Source organism: Falco cherrug, chromosome 2 (assembly GCF_023634085.1).
Source record: "Falco cherrug isolate bFalChe1 chromosome 2, bFalChe1.pri, whole genome shotgun sequence".
In the NCBI taxonomy this organism is placed as follows: Eukaryota; Metazoa; Chordata; class Aves; order Falconiformes; family Falconidae; genus Falco; species Falco cherrug.
The window spans coordinates 72,714,376-72,734,170 of NC_073698.1; the positions used below are offsets into that span (position 1 = coordinate 72,714,376).

A 19,795-nucleotide genomic window follows, 5' to 3' on the forward strand; every position below is an offset into this window, starting at 1 on the left:
ACTGTGGTCTTTGGCTCTCAAGGGTGGGAAAAAATAGCAAGGATTGTCACTGTCTTCTTGGCGTTTTCTTTGCAGTCATAGTTCCTACGGCTTCAATTGCTGGCAAAGTGGATCTCTACGGTGCTTCTGCCAAGCAGAATTACTGCTGTTGCCTCAGGGTCTGATATAGCTGTTGGTAAACTACCACCCTGCTCTCCCAGCTATTTTGTAAGGAGCTTCAGATTATCTTCTGGGCACAACTGCTGCGTTCTCATACAGAATGATCTGATTTTCCTCTAGCCTAGATAAAACACCAACCACCACTTTAATTAAAAAAAAAATAATTACGTACATAAAATAAACAGAACAGAGGAAATCCAAGGCATTACAGAGGAAAAAATACAATCCTTTAGATCAGAGTTTTCTTCCCCTTCAGATCAGGGAAAACCCCATCCTAACCAGAACAGGTCCATCAGCACTGCAAAAAAAGAGTGGAACCTCTACAAATTTTGCTCACTCATTTCCAAGAGACTTACTTCAATCATTCATCCCTTCCTCTGGGTAGGAGCCCTACATAAGTCTATTAAATACTGCTCTTACTTCATGACTAATCCTGAACACCCATACTCTACCAGAGTAGAGTTGGCTACTTTGATAAAGCACCCTGTACAATTTTTATACCAGCTCTCACATATTGCTTGAATTAAGCAGTAAGTGGCCAAGAAGTGCGGAACTAGATGTGCTATCAGTGCTCAGACTGGAGTTGGGTAAGACCGATGGAGAGGAGCAGAGTTTGTTGGAGGAAATACCGCATAAATCTGAGCTTTCTCCTATGCAATTTGTGTGTTCATGAGACATCAGACTGCTGTGACATCAGTAACGCTGCAATATTACAATGTATAAGCCCAACTAACCCAAAGCATGTTGTTTTGCAATACTAAAAACACAATGACACAATTCAGCAGGAGGAATGATGCTATCACAATGAAACTCAGTCTCAGAGGACTAGATGGACTGCAGGAGTTTATATACTGTATATATGTAACGGTTTAAGAAAGGTCATCTAATTTCCATTCAAGTAATGATAGCTGTTATCTTTAAGGTACCTTTATGTTTTGGTCCAAAATGTTTGTAAACTAGCTAATGCAGATTTTTTTGCATCAAGTGATCTCGTAAGACATTAGTGAAGTCACGCTCTGTTTTTCAAGATATTTGAAAATTTAATATTTATCAGTGCTGTGCTTATTAGTCTATGACTAATCCTTAAGAACACTACATCTATCATATGGCAAGTGTAATAGTAACTAACTGAATAAGGCAGATTAAGCGTATTTAGCATTACCTACCCAAATATGTACTTTAGAAAGGCATACGTAAGTTTTACAATTAGGAGATAAAAATGACATGGCTAGAGAGAAATAAACTGTTTTTTTGATTTCCCAGGCACCTGTTTTTATCTTGGTTCAGCCAGAGAAAGATTTTGAATATAACAACTGGTCAGGTTTGAGCTTTGTTTAGAAACTTGCCTGATAATTAGATGCAGAGGCCGTTAAATATATATCATTTTTCCACTGTGCAAGCACAAATTATTTCCTGTAATAAATGTCAACGTACATGTTACTAGGCTGTATATAGATCAGAAATGGATATTTATAATTAGCCTGCATTTGTCTTCACCTCTATCTTTATTTCCAAGGGTTGCTATGGATAGCTGTTCTTCCACCTCCTGTGTTCTGATTTTACAGGTCTTGTGAGTCTCACAAGGATGAATCCTCTCTTCTATAGCATTCAATATTAACACAATGACCTGATGAAGCAACCTAAGTGAAAATGTGGGCAATACTGCAATAAGTATTACATCTTGCCATTAAACTTGAACAAAAGACTCTTGCAGCCTTCCCATGCCTTCCTAGGACAGCTACCTAAAGCAGAGTAGGCAAACTGAGAAACATGCTAACAAGAGAAACATTCTCAGTGGGTTGCCTCTTCTCTAAACTCCTGTTCCCTGGGGATGCTAAATGTTATGCTAAGAACTATGCCCAATAGTTATAAAGACAAAAATGTCCACTTTCATTTACACCAAGCCAAGATACCATATCCCCTTTCCTTCAGTGGATATTGCCACAGTAATCCATTTATCGATTGATTTATTTCAACACTTATCTGGGAATGATAAGAACTGCAATGAAGTACATGCTACAAAATACTTCTGCCTAGCAAGGAAGATTGCTTTCAGCTCAGCACTTCATGCTTTGAGAGACTAAATTCTCTCAAAGAGAGACCAGTGGCCCCATGATGGCCCAGGGGTGTTGCTACCAGAGGGACCTCCAGCCGTTCTCCGGGGTGGCAGGACAATTTCTGTTGTGCTCTCCCAGAACCTGGAAGTTGCTGAATGATGGCTGGGAGAGGCTGGGGGATGACTCATTTTGAGCAGCCAGCCTCACCCTGTGCCATTAGGAGAGAGTGAACTTTTCCCTGGAAATAAATGTAGATTCTGGGATTTACTGCCCGACAAAACCGGAGTGATTATGGATCCCACCGCTTTCAGGCAGCGTGCACGACCCCCGGCAGCAGCCAAGCTTGCCCGGTCCGTAGCCACACGCTCCCTCGCTGTGTCCCCAGCCCTGTCCCGCACACTGACCCCGTCGGTGGCCGGGCGGATCGAGCCACAGCTCTGGGTCACGGGCGGGGGCTGCAGGTGGCCTTCGGCTCGCTCCAGCCCAGCTGCCACAAGGCGCCGTGCGCTCGGCTGGCCCGGGGAGCCGGCACCGATTTTTAAAGCCCCAGGGGAAAGGCAGAGGCGCCCCGGCCCGGCAGCGCTCCTGCAGCCCGCGTCCCTCCGCGCATCTGCTCGCACCCCCCGCACCCCCCCGGCCCACGGACGGCCGCAGCTCGCTCCCGCGGGGCCGCAGCTCCTGCCCCGCATCCCCCCGCCAGGGAGCCGCACCCGCGCCCCAAGCCGCTGCGGGCCGCCAGCAGCAGCACCGGGGCCGGCACGGCAGCGCTCCGCCCCGTGCCGCCTCGCCCCCCGCGGTGCCAGTGCGGAGAAGGGCGCCACGGAGCCGTGACGTCAGAGCGGCGGTTGAGGGGGGAGAAATGCCATTGCTATGACGTCATCCTGCTGCCGTCCCCGCGCGGGACGGGCGCCAGCAGCCGCGGCTGCCGCCGGTGCCCGCCCGGAGCCGCCCCCGGCGGGGCGGGTCGCGCAGCTCAGCTCGGCGCGGCGCAGCGCAGCGCAGCGCAGGGCGGGTCCCGGCGCAGGAGCCGCTGCCGGGTGCGCTGGGCCCGGGCAGCTGCCGTGCCAGCAGCTCTCGGCGGGGCGATGCGGATGGCGGTCGGTGCGGCAGCGGGCGAGGGGGCAGCGCAGAGCCCCGGCCCCGCCGCCGTGTCGCTGGGCTTGAGCGTGGCCGTGGTCTCCAGCCTGGTGAACGGCTCCACCTTCGTCCTGCAGAAGAAAGGGATCGTGCGGGCCCGCGGGCGAGGTAGGGGCCCGGCGCTGCGGTGGCGGCGGGCGGGAGCGCCCCCTCCTCCCCCGGGCTTCCCAGCCTCCCGCTCCCTCCGCACCGCCGCCTCTCCCCGGTCTCCGGAGAATCGCCGCCGGCACCGCGCGGGACGGGTCCCCCCGCCCGGGAGCCGCCCGCCCGCCCCGGGGACGCTCCCTCCGCTCGCCCCTGCGCAGCCCCCTCGGAAGGACCGCGGCGGCTCCGCGCTGCGGCGGCTCCGGCCCGGGCCGGCGGGAGAGAGCCGGGGGCAGCCGCCGGGCCCGGCCCGCGGAGGGCAAGCGAGGCCTCCGCGGGACAGGCTCCCTGGGTCGGGGCAGACCCTCTGCCGGGGGGGAGGCGGTGTCGCCTGGGGGGGGGGGCACCTTCCGGGCGGCAGGGCTGGGCGAGCCGGCCGTGGTGCATCACCCTAAGCGCGTTCGGCACGGCAGGCCGCCGGCTGGAGGGGGCGGCAGCGGTGTGAGGAACGGGCGCGGGGCGGCAGGTGGCGAGCCCGTTACCGCGGCCGTCAGCAACAGCTCCCGGTGCGGCCGGGGCCGGGCCGCTGTGTGTGCACACGCGTGTCGCTCCTGCGGCGCTGCCATGGGCTTGCGGGACTTTGCAACCCCTCGCTTTGGCTCCCATAGTTTCTCGCCACCAACTGCGCCAGCACGCCTCGTCGCCTGTTTATTCTGGCTCTTCCACGGACACGGGCGATAAGTTCCATCAGTCACGTGGTGGTTTCCTTTTTGTGGGGATGGGAAGCACACCAGCAACGTGAAACCATGTCTTTCATTTTTGAGATTGAAATCCCATACCTCGTTGTTGTTTCCTGAGATTAACGGTCAGGAACTGACTGTACAATCTGGGCAGTTTAGCCAAAACAAAGCTGTAAATTCACAGAGTATGAAGATCTTCTGTATTTTATTCTGAAATTGGCGCTCCTCAAAGCCTGTTGCCTCTGAATAGCATTTGCTAGTTGTGTCTTGATGCTTTGAATATAGGAAAATGCAATATATTTGGTTGTTCTTAAAACTGCGCTGTTACATGAGGGGAAAGTTGTAAACACAGGTTGTGTGAGGCCTCACAGGTTGCGTGAGGCCTCTGAATTGCGTATCTGTGGTCAGTAGCTGTTCTGTAGGTGATGGTGTCTGTGTATGAGCACATGTCCATAGGTTCTGGGAACTCTTTCTTACAAACAAATCCTTTTTAGTGACCAAGACGTGCTAGGTATTTTCTCTCTCTATGTGTGTGTGTATGTAAAGGAAAAAAATTAATATATTTATATATATATATGTACACACGCACATGTCTTTGAGATGGTTAGTGTTAGGCAGCAGTGTGTTTCCAGTGGGTGCTGCATCTGGCGTGTTCAGGGTGGATGCGCTGGAGCAGAACAAGCTTGCAACTATGTTGCTACTAGCAGGCAGCCTGATCTAATGAGCTTTTTTTGCCTTCTCTGCAATAACCTTACGGTTAAGGGCCTCAGACAATTAACTGTTTTGCCAGCACAGTCTCCCTTTCCCTCCAAGATGGCTGTAATACACTTTTATGGTCCTCAGAGAGATCGTGTTTGCATCATAAATACAAACCTTTTTTTTTTTTTTTTTTTGTAAGGGAAACAATGAGGGAATGTGAGAGAAAGGAATGACTTTCCATCGCAGGGCAGTTGGAGGAAGTTTCTGGTTTGCAGTTTAGCGGAGTCTAATTACTCCTGAAGAGTTTTCAGTGGAGCAGTGGGTTAAGTGGGTGAAGGCCGTGTGCCTGCTCTGGCAGCTGTAAAACATCCTGTTTTGAAGATATCGCTGGTGTTTATTTGCATGTCTTGCCGAGCAATTTGTAGTATTTCCTATTGCCGTGCTCAGTGTGCAGACATCCAGGGAAATACCCTAGGCTTCTCTCTGTTTAATGGTGTGAACCAGCACGGTTCTGTCTTGAATCTAGCAGTCGGAGCTGTGAGCCCGAGATAGTGTCAGATGATGTCTTTTTTTCCATTGGTTTCAGTAGGTGTTGTATAATTAACAAGGAGGTACATGGAGTCTTTTTTGTCTTCTCTCTTGAATCAATAATATAGTATCAATGCAATTAGTAATCCTTGCTTCGACAGAAACAGCCACGGATGACAAATATTTTGCAAAGTTGTCTTTCTTGAGTCAATATTTTCTGTAATTTGTGCCCCCAACAGTGGTTTTGTTTTATATGCAATAACAAAAGTCTAAAAAATGATTGCACCCACTCTAAAGCTGGCCATTTTCATTAGTCATTTTCTATCTCATTTCAATTATATAGTGTGATTTCCAAGTGCTTAATATTTTATACATCTCCAGACTTATAGATTATTGTGGTTTTCTTTCATTTGGGATTTCAGCATAGGTACAGTACTGCATATAGCTTCAGCAGCTGTTGAGAGAGCATCTTTCCAAATAAATGCATAGCTGAATTGCTAGAAAGAGGAGCAGAACATAAGAGCAGAACATGATGCCAAGGTCATGCTTGGTGAAGGCTGGGCTTTAGGTTGGTAAGCAGTCATTAGCCTTGATGTTCGACAGAAGCAGGACTTATAAAACATGGTGCACAGGTTCCCTTGGTGCATCTCATGGCAAGAGCCTATAACCTGACAGTGAAAATAATCATCCTGGAGCTTGGGAGGCACTAAAGGACAATCCAGAGTTTTCACGCCTCTCTTTGAAACAGGGCAGTACGTCAGGAATTCAGAAGTTTCAGTCGTAGCACTTTCCAGTGCTCAAATACAGGAGGATCGCTTCACACTGTGGTACTGCCAAAACTGCATGCCAAAACAATTTCTCTGCTACAGTTTCACTGAGGTGATATTAGCAACCTAATTGGTGCAAATCATGTTTTGTTTCCATAGGTTTCCCATTCTTCTAGCAGTGGTTCTAATCTGTATGTTTAAATGTTAGATGTCATCCTCAAGTGCATTTGGTGGCATTTTGGATGCTCTTCTATGTAATACTGCATTAGCATCACATAGGTACTTCAAATTGGAAATCAGAACTTCTGACTAATAAGTTGCCTTAAGATCTAACTTGGACACTTAGGCCAAATCTGAGCATCCTCTCTTTTTTCCTCTCACTCCATTGCCTTGAAGAACAGGGTTAAGATGAAGGTTCTCAATAGTTGAGACTGTTGAAATTGTTCTGGTTTGTAGTTCCAATATTGCAATTTTATATTTTTCTAATATGTCTTCCTATACTTCCTCTTCCAGGTACTTCGTACTTAACAGATATAGTATGGTGGTCTGGCACTATTGCAAGTAAGTATCTTAAAAGGTTTGATTTTTATTGAAGGGAGAAATTGCACTTAGATGGTGAAATGAGACATCGGGAAATTGAGGTTCTCATCTTGAATCTCATGCTCGCTTGTCACAAAATTCTCATCCCTCAGAAATACCCCACCTTTAGTAAACTCTTACTCTGGCTACTGTGTCTGATAGTGTTTGAGAAGGCAAAGAGCTGGGACAAACCTGAGTCGGACATCTTTCTGCATTTCCAAACCATCTGGTACTTGCAGCCTCTGGAAGCCACACGCTGCTCTGACTCTGGGTTCCTGCGCTGTTTGTGTCTCTGGATTGCACTGGTCTGCTCAGTTTTTAATAAAACTCAAAGCTGAATAAGAAATTGTCACTCTGCCCAAAAGGGCTTGTTGAGCACATGTTATTTTTTAGATCAGAAAGCACTTAGCCAGCCTCAATCAAAAAAAAAAATCTTTTTGATTTCTCATCTGACAGATACAGTTTCAGTTTTGCTTTTAATCTACAAGATTAATATGAAGCCTGGTATGGTGCTGATATGGGATCAGTGTAATTTTACTCTTAGTATCTTTGTAAATTCAGCTCACACTAAATTCCCTCTCTGATGTGAATCCAGAGCATGGGGAGCAGCTGGCTTTCTCCTCTTGCAGTTCAGCCCTAGTTAACTCATGAGCTTAAAATCATACTCCACAGCCCACCTTGAAAACCTAATCTAGCCTCTTGCGAATTATTTTGAAACATCCTGATGCTGTTTGAGAGGTACGTGAGTCTAGTTGTGCCCCTTGTTTCTTGACAGCAAGGTAACTTTCTGATTTTGTTGTCCTCAAGCTATGCAAAAGGAAAGAAAACTGGTAGATCTATTGAAGGATAAAGTTCACAGCAAGTGTAGGAGCCAACAGACTTCAGAGGAAAGTCCTCAGCTAATTTAACCTGCGTTTAGGTAGTTCTGTGTCAGCTTCCTCCTCTGCTGGGATCAATACTGCCTAAGTAGCAATAAATCTGTGCGTTAATCGCTGTCATTTATCACTCGTGAGGCTCCCATCTTGGACCTCCAAGCAGAAGGAGTTAAAATCAGAGAGGTTATAATTACAGGAGTTTATCTTGGTGAATCAGAGAAAACTATTTCATGCTTAAAAGAGCTGACCAAATTGAATGAAGGCAGAACAGCCGAAGGGAATGATATCAGTTGGCTTTTGTCCAGTAGCTAGGTGCAGATATTTCAAAAACAAAGTCTCAGCAAGTTTACAGAGGAACAAGGGAAGAATTGCTTGGAGATATTATAGATTCAGAGCTGCAACAATGTCACAAACAGCGATCGCAAGGGCCAGGTAGGCACCTGTGGGATGCAGAGAAAGGCGATGTTTGCGGAATTAGCGATTTCCCCAGTTATCTGGGTGAGATTGTAACAGCTGACATAATTCTCTCCAGCAGGGCATTTGGAGTTTGGATGACTAACAAAACCCACATAAACTCTATCAACTTATTTTCACGATATTTGTTCAGATGGTGAACAAGCAGTTCTGTGTTGGCATGCTGACTCAGCATAACACTGCCTAACCATTCTGGGGCCTTGGGATGATCCACTGGATTACTGAAGACTTCAAAGGAAGGGCTACAGATTCTGCTGAGGGACTTTTTCTTACACTGTAGTCAAAAGAGTGATTGCAGCATGTGTACAGGTATTTCAACAAGCATTAAACTAATTAATTGGCTAATTAATTAGTTTCAGTGCAGGTTTTGACAGCAGTGTAGATGCGGCTGGCTTTTATAGTGGATACATCTATGTTAGTGCTTTATTGCAGGTGGGGAAATACACTTGTGAAGTGCATCTCCTGTTTGTCTCCACAGACTGGGATTTTGTTACATTGTTGAGCAGTCTTGTAGCTCCTGAACTGGACTTCTAAGATGAAACTAGGCTGGAAGATGCACTCTAGGAACATGCCTAATGCACACCAGCTGCAAACAGACTTTCAGTCCATGGGAGCAGGCTGAAGTTAGTCTGAAATAAAACCCCTGACATTCATAGAGCAGACGTCTTTGCTGTACAGGTCTACTGCTGGTCTCCTTGCTAATGTAAACATACCAGTGTGCGTGAAGTTTTGTGTTGCAATAACTTTGGGGATATTGGTATTCCTTTAGCAAATTTACAGCTTGGTGTGCCTTCAGGAACTGAAGCAGAGTCTTGACTTAGAGCACTGAGGTATCTAGAGAGGAATTTCTGTCCAGAGAGGACTGGATAGGTGTGCAGCAAAAGTCCTCAACATCAGCTAGATGGTAACAATTACTGAGATTCTTTTTTTAATCGGTCTTAATTCAGTCCTGGTCTGTCATTTGTGGTAGTAAGAGACTTACTATTACTCCATGGTGATACTGAAAACCTCCGGTAAGTTCAGTTGCCTTACAATATGTGCAGTTTGACTGAAGCTTCAGAGACCTAATTTATGGGTTGGTGTTGGTACCATCTGTTAGGACTCTTCCAACAGAAAGCTAAAGTGCCTGACCTCCAAAAAAAGCAACCTTCTGTCAGTCAATTAGAAATGTATTGTAACCTGCAGAAACACAGTGTGCCAGCAGTGACCTGTCCTCTGTGCAAGATCTGCCCCAGTGCCTTCAGATGCCTTGAAGATAATGCCAAAGCTGCCACATATATCTACGGAAAACAAGCCTGAGCCTGATAGCTGATTTACTCTGTTCCTGGGGCAGGAAGACCATCACCAATTCTTGTGCTCCAGAAATGCTGCTCATTAACTTCTCTGGCTCACTCCTGCACGTAGGGAAAGCCTCAGTGAATTGAATTAGTATAATTTTGCCATACTCTGCAGTTTTGTAAGTTTGTTTGTCCCCTTCATGTTTCCTGTAGGTTACACAGGTCTTCAGCTCTACTGCTAATGTGAGCTAATTTGGTAAATTAATTAATGTTTGCACAGTGCTTTGCAGGCGTAAAGAACAGGATGATGGTAATGATATTTGATAGTCAAGGGCAATGACAGCCTGAGCATAAAGACAGCTTGGATTCTTGAAATGTTTTGAAATACAGATAATGGCTTTTAACATCAGCTGGAAATTTGAGCTGTATGTAGTTTGTGTTCAGTCTCAAGGTTCTTGCCAGTTACCACAGACCCTGTAACTATGCAAGCATCGCATTGCCCTGTTATGAACTTGCCAGCACTTGCAAAATCATCCATCTTTTCTTCTTTAACTGAAAACTTGAACACACGAACTGTTTATCAAAGCTGTGGTGTGCAATAGTGTGGTACCTCTTGGAATTTGCTTTTATTGGGGGAAAGAAAAGAATATGACTGTGAGGCTGTTACTATGAATTGTCAGGGATCTCTTCTTTTTACCGTGGTTCAGAATGACTTTTGATGTTATATAGTGGTGTGAAAATTTAATGTGGCCTACTGTGTGTTAAAAAGCCCTCACGCATGTGCTTAGTATTTCATTAGTAGATGCCTTTCCTCAGCACTGTCCTTATTTCTGCCATGTGCTCACACACCCCCCCGCCCCCAAGGTAACGCTGCTGTTAGGAACTGTAACCAAGTTACATGTATGCCCATTGTAAAGATGAAATCATGGGTTATTTGTACTTTTAGCCTTCCTTATGTAAATATGTGAGTGCAATCCATGAGTGTTTCTAAGTCATAGTCTTATTTATAAGTTAAATGAGATTTACTGTGCTCTCTTGGATCTTCTTGTGTGGCAAATATAAATCTTATATTTAAAAATAATTTTAAAATATAGAAAAATTCCAGTCATTTTGTTTAAGTGCAAAATTAACAGAGCTAAGCAAATCTGTAACATCTGTTTTCTAGTTAGGTCAGTCTTTCCCAAACAGTATTGGGTAAATTTTCATTGCTGCTTTTTACAAAGGGATTTAAAGGCTTATTTCTGGTTCTCTTGGCAGTGGCCCTGGGTCAAATAGGGAATTTCTTGGCCTACACTGCAGTCCCAACTGTGCTAGTGACGCCCTTGGGAGCTCTTGGCGTTCCATTTGGGTAAGAGTTTGCTTTTCTTGTTCTTATCTGAATGTTGTTACTATTTAATAAAATGTCAGATAGATTCAGTGATCACTGGAGGTCCACTGAGAAGATAACAGGCTTACAGCTGTTAATGATGTGTTACAATGTCCTATTTTCCTATTTACCCCAGCAAAGCGGTGGGATGGGAAGCTGGGGGAGGCAATAGTGAAGAAGGTGTTCCTGAGTATCTTCTGGTTTAACTAACACTATGATCTGGAACAGATAAACTTTTTTTTTTCTCTTCACTGTGGTTATTCTGGACTCTTCTGCCTATTCTCTTACTCGCAGTTCCCTTACTATGTAGATCTTTCCTTTTGTCTCACGTTCTTTCTCTCCCCTGCTTTCCACAGCCCACGTGATTATTGATGCTGATTCCCATTTAATTGGATTTGGCCTCTTTCCTGAAGCAAGGGAGTCCCTTGCATATGCATGCCCCCAGCTTCTTGAGTGTTATATTCATGGGGTCGGTGGGGGGAACAAAAAATGCAGTGAGTGTTCCTTAAAAGGAGTTTAATTATGCAACTAAACGTTTTGTGAATAGCTAGACTTACAGCTGTGAAACTACTGCAGTGTAGAAGTACAATTCTTCAGAAACAAAGCTGTGCGCTGCCTCGAGATTTTTCTGTTGGCTGCTGTTGGCTGCTGAACTGTGCATCTGACTGCACTGGTCATCTGTTTCAGAGTGTAGATTGCTTTCTATGGGCTTCGTGCTGTCTTTAGTTTCATACACTAAGCAGCATATTGATGGTGCTCTACTTACCACCCACTATTTTGTCCTAAGCCACATAATTTTGTGTATTTTGGTCAGCTGGGTGTCTAAGCAGAGTCCTGTGTTCTTTGTAACCAAAGGTCACTTTTATCTCATGACTGCTCAGCACCTGTAAAATGGGGCTTCATGACAGCTTACCAAATTGTTAATGGGTAGATATCTGTCTCGGGTGTCAGATGCCTGGTTTGGGGGGTTGAGTTCTTTTTGGAGGAGGTGATGTGCTGGTGTTCTTTGGGGTGTTGTGCCTGGGCTTTTTGTTGTGTTTTGGGCGGGGTTGTTGTTGGTTTTCCTGACAGGAGGCATCAAGGATTGAGTAGGACTGCGACTACATAAATCTTTCTTAAAATAACTTGGAAATGCATTTTGAGGATCCACCAACATTTGGTCAAGATCCATCAACATTTGATACTATCCCTTTAAGAGGGAAATTCATGTGGTGCATCACTGTTGGAGCATTATTAACAGAATGTAGTCAAACTTTTAATTTTCTTCCTCTTTGTGAAAGGTCCATTTTAGCTTCTTACTTACTGAAAGAGAAACTGAACATTCTTGGCAAGCTGGGATGTTTGCTGAGCTGCGCTGGGTCTGTTGTTCTCATCATCCATTCCCCAAAGTCCGAGAGTGTAACAACTCAGGCCGAGCTTGAAGAGAAGCTTACAAATCCAGGTACTTTGTTCTTTTATTAACTCATAATGATTTTGTGAGTTTAATCAAGAGCACTTGAGATGAAGGGGCTTACCACTTCTACCAGTCAGGAAAATTGACTTGTGAAGAAACCATGACCTGACAGAGACAGACCAGTACAGCTTTTGTGCAGGAAAATGATGCCTTGCTGTACTTGGAACATCGCTGGGATACATGTGCACAGAAAGGAAAATGTGGGTACTTTTGAAAGCATTATCCTGTGCAGCAAGCTCAGAACAATGGCCATTTGAACTTGAACTTTCTAAAATGATGAAAAAGTGTATCTTGCTACTTAGAGATGAAGGGTACAGTTCTAGGATCTCAATTTAAGCTATCTTATGCAAAACAAAAATGCTGATTGTCTTTTGTTCTTTAATTCTGCATTATTTTTTTTATTAAAAGTTTATGCTAGATACCAGTTATGTTCCAAGCAGACTTCTTTGCACAATAAAGGTGTGTAGAAATAGACTGTTGAGACATATGCTGAAATGCCTGTTCTTTCTCACAGAGAATGTGAAGCCCCACTAGTTGCTGGAGGACACATACTAGTGCTAATATGTGCCAAATCCACTTTTATTTTTCTTGCATAAGAGCTAAACTGCCAACTATTGTTATTTCCTTTAATTGCTTTAGGTGAGAGAAACTCAAACCTAGTAACGTCAACTATTCAAAAAATCTGCAAACAAAGAAAAGAAAACAAATACCTTTATCTAAATTTACCGTTTCAATCTGACCAAAATTAATTGGAAATTAATTCCTTTAAAACTGTAAAGCATGAATTGTTTTTCATCAGTCTAATCTGTATACTGATGCTATAATGTAAATGATAGGGCCTTCCAGTTTGTCCATACTCATCTTGCTCACTTCAATGGGATCTTAACTTTATGTTTAAGTTCTTTGCTGGATCCACCTACCATGCATGCTCTGTTGCACTGGTTATGAATGAGGTGTTATCACTGCTGTCTCTCATAGGGGGCTTTAAGGAGTATAGTCCTGATGCAAGAGAGAATAAAATTTAAAAAGCCATCTTAAATCCAGTTCAAATCTGCAACAGTGTGTATTTTACTACATGATGATCTGTTTTACCCAAAGAACAGAACATCATCTTCAGTTGCAGGTGCCCACGACAACTCTTAAAAGCTCGGTGATCTGGAATGGACCTCTGTTCGATAGCAAATCTTAATCCTGTTGTATATATGAAGTTCGCTGGTACAACATGATTTGCCTGTTAAAATCTTTAGAAGGCTAAGAGTTTTCACCTTGCTATTATCTTGTTTTCTTTTTGTTTTCCAGTTTTCGTGGGTTATCTCTGCATAGTGCTGCTAATGCTTCTCCTGCTTATCTTCTGGATAGCTCCAGCTCATGGACCTACTAATATCATGGTTTACATCAGTATTTGTTCTCTGTTGGGCAGTTTCACTGTTCCCAGCACAAAAGGCATTGGGCTGGCGGCTCAAGACATCTTTCATAATAACCCATCAAGTCAAAGGGCTCTGTACCTATGTCTGGTACTTCTGGCAGTATTAGGATGTAGCATTATCATTCAGTTCAGATACATCAATAAGGCACTGGAATGTTTTGACTCCTCTGTGTTTGGTGCCATCTACTATGTTGTGTTTACCACCCTAGTCCTGTTGGCTTCAGCCATCCTTTTCAGAGAATGGAGTAATGTAGGAGTGGTAGATTTCTTGGGAATGGCTTGTGGTTTCACCACAGTATCTATTGGAATTGTTCTTATACAAGTCTTCAAGGAATTCAACTTCAATATTGGGGATTTAAATAAACCTAACATGAAGACAGATTAAAATAATTTTTGAGGGGAAACTGGATGGCTCAGGGAAGGATGCAGAGCCTTTCATTTCTAGGTCACTGATTCAAATATGATTCAGGTTGGTAGTTACCCTGTGAATATTTGGTGGCCTACGTGAAATGAATTGGAGGCTCCATCCAGTTTCAAAGGAACAGTTGTCCATGTACCCCAGTCAACACAATAAATGACCTTAATTGGAACCACTGATTGAGTCAGCATAGAGACCAATGTATTTCCTTACTGTAAAAGGTAATCCAGTAAAAAAGATCTGGGGATATTCTGACAGACCTGTTTGTGAAAGCTTGCATTGTGGCTTGTGAGGTACTGTTTCTGTGGGCAGAGAACATCAGTTTCTAATGCACTCAATCTGACACCTTTCATGAGTGATATATACCTTAAAATATAGTGGGGGGGGAAAATTGAGTGGGACAAGTTGTTAATCTCAATATAGCAATGTGTTCACCATCAAGGCTGTGAATTCTGAGGCAGTTGTTGGTTGAACCGTGGACTGCAAACTTGTCCCTTTTAGTGACTGTTTTGGCAAGTTGGTCTGTTATGCGGTGAAGACACTGGGGAGTTTCAAATTGAATTCTTTACACAGAGCAGTGGACCCTTAAAAATCTTTCACTAATTACTTATCAGCTGATAGTAGTGTCCAGGTATGCATTTTTCTTTGTAATTCACGTGCATTAAGACATACTGCATTCATCTGAGAGTTTTTAATTGGGAGCAGACAGGAAGACTGTGAAGGATGTGGAAATGATGCACAGACCCATTGCCTATATGGTGGCTCAGAACTATTTCAGTGCCTTTGTAATCCAAAATTACTGCATAAATGTGAATGTATTTTTTTTCAGATAGCCTATACTGGTTTAATAATTCAATTTCACTGTCTATAATATTGGACTGTATTCAAATTCTAAACATATAAAGCATCCAGAAGGAGCCACACGTTTTTGGAAGAATTTACAAGCCTGAACTGAAACCCTTAGATGCCTTGACAGCTTCTGAAAAACCCATCACCCTAAAGGGAAGAAATAATCTACAGGGGGACTGTTTAAAGCAGTCCAGCATACCCTTATTTTAGTTAAGTGACTAAATACAGGAAACCATTTTGTGAAGTAGCTAATAAGCAGGGACCACAAAAAATTAAATTTGAGAGAGAAGAGCACGAGTTTTCTCATAGCTCCAAAAAAGCTGGTCCAATCCTCTCGTAATGTAGGAAAAGGAGGTTAAAGACTGGAAAAGCGTAGGGAGCTGACCTTCAGAAAACCAACAGGGGTATACATTCAGATCCAGTAATTTACAGACTTCTGTGAACAGTTCAGCCATAATATTTTTACAAGTAGCACAGCTTAAGCTATGATTGGAATGATTCTGAACTCTTCGGTGTAAACCATTTAGAGAATATTGATCTGTCAAAGAAAGAAATAGTTAATTTTCATGTTCTACTTATATTTGGTTTTTAAAACATCGTGAGACAAATACTTGTAAGGAAAGCTCGAAAAGTAATGAATGTTATCTCCATTTAAATACAAAATGGAAGAGTACAGTGGAACTCAGCATCTCTAGTTCAGAAGGTCTCTTGAGACAAATAAAAACCGCAACATGATTACAAGACAGTATTTGAAAAAGTTCATGACACTATCGAGAAATTGTGAATGTAGCTTTGTGTCTGGGTGACAGGAATGCAGAAGTTAGTTAATGCGAAGTAATACTGTTCACTCTCGTGATGTCTTTTGTTGACCTGAATTAATGTTACCTTAAAACTCAGCCTCTGTTTTCATTTAAAAGCAATGTTATAAGCCCTTCTCATGACAGCAATAATTGTGAACAGTGAATCCTAAAGATTTAGTAATCTGAAGGGACTGTTCTGAGGGAGTAAGAGCCCCACTATGTTATTTGGAAGCTTGTTTTATAACTCCAAATTGCAGCTGAATGACTCTTGAGTTGCCAGAAACACGTTGTTATAGGTCAGCACAGAAGCTAGGTATCTTGGTGAAATGAAACAGCCCTCACAGAGAAAAGGCCATCTCCTTTACATGTTATGTATGGTTTCCAGAAAGTTTGAGGATTGTAGATGAGGTGGATTGGACTGTGAAAGCTGGTTAAAACTAACCTGTTCCGTTATTGATTGGAAGATGGTATCTTGGTTTTCAGTAGACAGTTACGTTTTGTCATATTAATTCCCTTTTTTCTGATTGAAACTGAAATTGTACATAGGTTATGAGACCTGTTGTGACCCACTCTTTAAAACAGTATTAGCTGTTTTCTGAAGCAGTCAAGTTGTCATTTCAAATTCAGAGTTCATGAGTTGCCTGTTGGTTTGGTACTAGCCTTTAATTGCTGAAGACTTCTGTGCAAATCTTTAGATCAGAATGGAAATGATTGTGGTCTCATCTTAGTCCTCCTTTGGCCATATTTGTGCGTCTTGTTTTGTTTTAAAATTCACTCCTATTTATTTAGAAAGTGCCTATCTTAGTATGTTAGGTGCATATGCAAGTTAGTAGTAAATATTAGATCCAAAATAATTTTGACTGCCCTGTCTAAACCTTGCCGTCTTCTACACCACACACACACGTTTACTTGATAAGCGCTCACTATGCAGAGTAAGAATAAAGTAGCAGCCATGTTCTGTGGTCCTCTGACCATCCTTACAGCTGATAAATGTCTGCATAGGTTCCTTCGCTTCTCCCCAGCTGCTCCTCATCTGTGATAAGCTTTCTGGAAAAGTCTAGTTAACTTCATTGTTTAAAACAGAAATGTCAAAAGCCAGCACATAACGTGAAAAAAATTCTCGTGGCCTTGCACATCATTTATATCTGCAGCCTTTTACATCATGAATGCTAAAAAATGGAAACCTTTAATTTTGCTACCTTTGTTCAGTATATAGCAGCGCTCTTTTCAGTTCTGCTGTACCTGGATCTGGTTAATTTCTAACTTTAGAAAAATATTACCATTTTCTGTTGTCACTGTTGGTATGATTCTTCCCTCCTCCATCCCATGCCCTCCTCGTTCTAGGTGTCCTACCTTTTTAGTCCCGTTGCTTTTCTGATTTAAAAGGAGGCACTGTTGAAGTTGAATTTTAGCCATTCCCTCTGGTGGTTGGTTTTTTTTTTTTTTCACCCCTCTGGCAAGTAAGCACTTTGAATAAGATAGCAGAGTTCCATCATCTCAGGGAGCAAATGTGCATAGTTGTCTCCTGAGCTTTGGTGTCCTTCATGGGTCTGCCCTTTTCATGTTCTCTTTGCATTACGTCTGTTGATAGCTGTGAGCCAGATGACTTCAGTTCTGATTCCAAAGTAGGAGTGGGAGAGGCTACACATACAAAAAGTGGACTCATGACAATGGTGGGATGTATTTGAATTAAATTCAAATGCATACGAAAGGCGTTTCACTCCGTATTTCTGGCTTCTGTTCTATTTGTCAAACATATTTACTTGGTACTCACTTGAAGATAGATTTTTGATCATTATCCCTTCAGTGTATGGAGGATTTACATGTGTCAGTCACAATCTTTATTAGGTGTCAAACACACAAATCTCTCAAAAGTTCAGTAGGAAAGTAGAAACCTTTTTGATACAACCAAAAAAAAAAAGTTTGTTACACCTTAAATACTTATGTAAAGAAGAAAAAATATCTAAACAAATTATCTGCTGTACTGACTTTCCAGGACTCTGTATGTGTAAATAGAACCTATTTATTAGCGAGCTGCAACTAACATTAATAAGAACCTGTCATATCACAGTTTGGCAAGTGACGCTTCCTATTAATTATCTTGGTTTATATTGAACATACATGTTTCTCTGAAGTGACTAGCACTGAAAAATGAAAACACTGGATTAATCTGTTGGAACACTAGAACCTGAGGCTTAGGTTTCCATTTTATTTTAAAAATAGAGGGTTTATATTTGAAGAAAGATTTGGGATTAATAAATATGGGGTGCTTTAAATGGGCAGTTATTTCCATGTTCTACCCCTCTCACCTTTCTGTTTCATAAAGATAAAACATCAAGGATTCTACCAATCTTCCTTGGTTGTCTCGAGATCGCATAACTGCTGAAGTTTTACTGTTAAATCAAATGTTATCAAATGTTTATCTATTACCTGTTATCTTATCCGTTACAGAGATTAGTCTTTGTAAAACTCTTTGGTGCTACTGAATATGGGCTTAAGTGATGCAGAACAGTGTGTACTGCATTAGGCACCAATGATGTCAACAGTTATTATTGCTAGTGCCCAAGTATTTCAGACAGTAGTGTTGAAATGTTACAGATTAAGAAATCTTTTCTAAAAGCTGCAAATAAGTTTGGGGGTTTTATTGTTATTGTTGAGTTGGGTTCCCCCCCCCCCCCCCCCCCCCCCCGCCCCCAACATTTGCTCTACAGAGTGGAAAATATCACACAAAAGGGGTATTTTTAGGTTAAATCCTTTTTCAACTGTGGAACTTTTGTTGTTTTTATTTATTTACTTTTATTCTTTTCCTGGAATGTAAAAAATAGGTCTAATGGGATGTGGGGAAAAGGTGGATGGCAACAAACATACAGTGTTACGTTTGGTTGCTTCAATGCTATTACAATATAGTTACTACAGATTACATAAAAATGGTTTATTTTATTAGCTTCCAAATAATGTATATATAGATTTGTTAATGGCTTACAAGTCAAGCTTACTCTTTGCTTTTTAAATAATAGTTATAGGCATGTTGTATTTGCCTTGTGTAAATTATAAAAGGCTATTTATTAAGTTTTCTGATAACTAATCTATTTATTAACCTGTATTGTTTTAAAATAAATGATTTATTTCTAGCTCAATGCTTGTTTTGTGGTGACTCTATATCGCATGGGGTGGGGTGCTGTGTGAAGTCTTTCCCACACACCCACCTGCCATACAGCCTAATTCATAAGCCCAAACTATTTCCTTTACCCTTTCATAAAATAGCAGCCTTGTTTTTACAGAGAGTAGCAGATTCTTTCATGGGTACAGATCAGTTGCCACACAAAGGGCTCAGCTGTCATTTAGTGGTGTCCACCGGTAAGGGATAGTCTTAATGTCTTCATTGTACTGAAGTTTGTTCACCGGTAAAATGAATGCTGCTCTCTCAGAAATGTTTCTTGGGGCCTGAGTCACTTCAAACTGTGTGGTAGGGGTTCTCATGTGCTCTGTTCCTGCATTGCTGTACCTTGGCTATTTGCTAGAGCTTTTGTTTCAAGATCTACTACTCCACAGCTGGGTGTGCATCGAGTGGCAACAGCTGTAAGGAGGTCTGTGTCACCGGTCTGATTTACTGTCACAAGAGCTTCCTGTAGAAAGAATCACTTGAAGAATTATGGTGGTTGCCCAACTAATCCTTCATCTGAAATTCCTAGCTCCTTGTTTCAGGTACTGGCAAATATGTGACTTTCGGGCATGGGTTGTTCTGTTATATTTTTTTTTAATGGTAGCATTTAGGATTAAGAACTGTTTCAGTCTTTGTACTTGCGTTTTGGGGGATGCATCAGTATTACTGCTGGTCAAAGTTGAAAGTAATTTTTAAACAAGGAACTTAGCTCCTCTCCAACATAAAATGTTTTATGCAGTGGAAAAGATTGGCATGGAATCTTTACTGGGTATGCCACTGCAATTTTATTTTTGATGATATTAATGCTACATACAAAGGCAGACCAGAAAACTAGAGAGGCTTTCCCTTCTACATGCAGCATCTCTGATTTTTAAATAAATACGTATTTTGAGAACATGCTTTTAGCAGGAAAATTCAGTGCTCTCATCTCTTTCTGTGCATCT

At 42.7% G+C, this 19,795-nt stretch overlaps 1 protein-coding gene across 1 annotated transcript; it reads left to right on the top strand.

Annotated features, from left to right (window-relative positions):
- The first annotated feature begins 3,029 nt into the window (after nt 1-3,029).
- Nucleotides 3,030-18,825, top strand: NIPA1 (NIPA magnesium transporter 1). The gene is made up of 5 exons (XM_055702555.1): nt 3,030-3,461; nt 6,685-6,732; nt 10,634-10,724; nt 12,023-12,183; nt 13,495-18,825. The coding sequence occupies exons 1-5, from the start codon at nt 3,302-3,304 to the stop codon at nt 14,004-14,006; spliced, it is 972 nt and encodes a 323-aa protein (XP_055558530.1). The 5' UTR covers nt 3,030-3,301; the 3' UTR covers nt 14,007-18,825.
- The last annotated feature ends 970 nt before the right edge of the window (nt 18,826-19,795 follow it).

What these genes read in the sequence shown, in the direction of transcription:
- NIPA1 (XM_055702555.1), top strand. Translation starts at nt 3,302, where the DNA reads ATGCGGATGGCGGTCGGTGCGGCAGCGGGCGAGGGGGCAGCGCAGAGC. An exon ending in GTGGTCTGGCACTATTGCAA is followed by an intron (nt 6,733 to 10,633) that starts GTAAGTATCTTA and finishes TTCTCTTGGCAG; the next exon opens with TGGCCCTGGGTCAAATAGGG. An exon ending in GCTCTTGGCGTTCCATTTGG is followed by an intron (nt 10,725 to 12,022) that starts GTAAGAGTTTGC and finishes TCTTTGTGAAAG; the next exon opens with GTCCATTTTAGCTTCTTACT.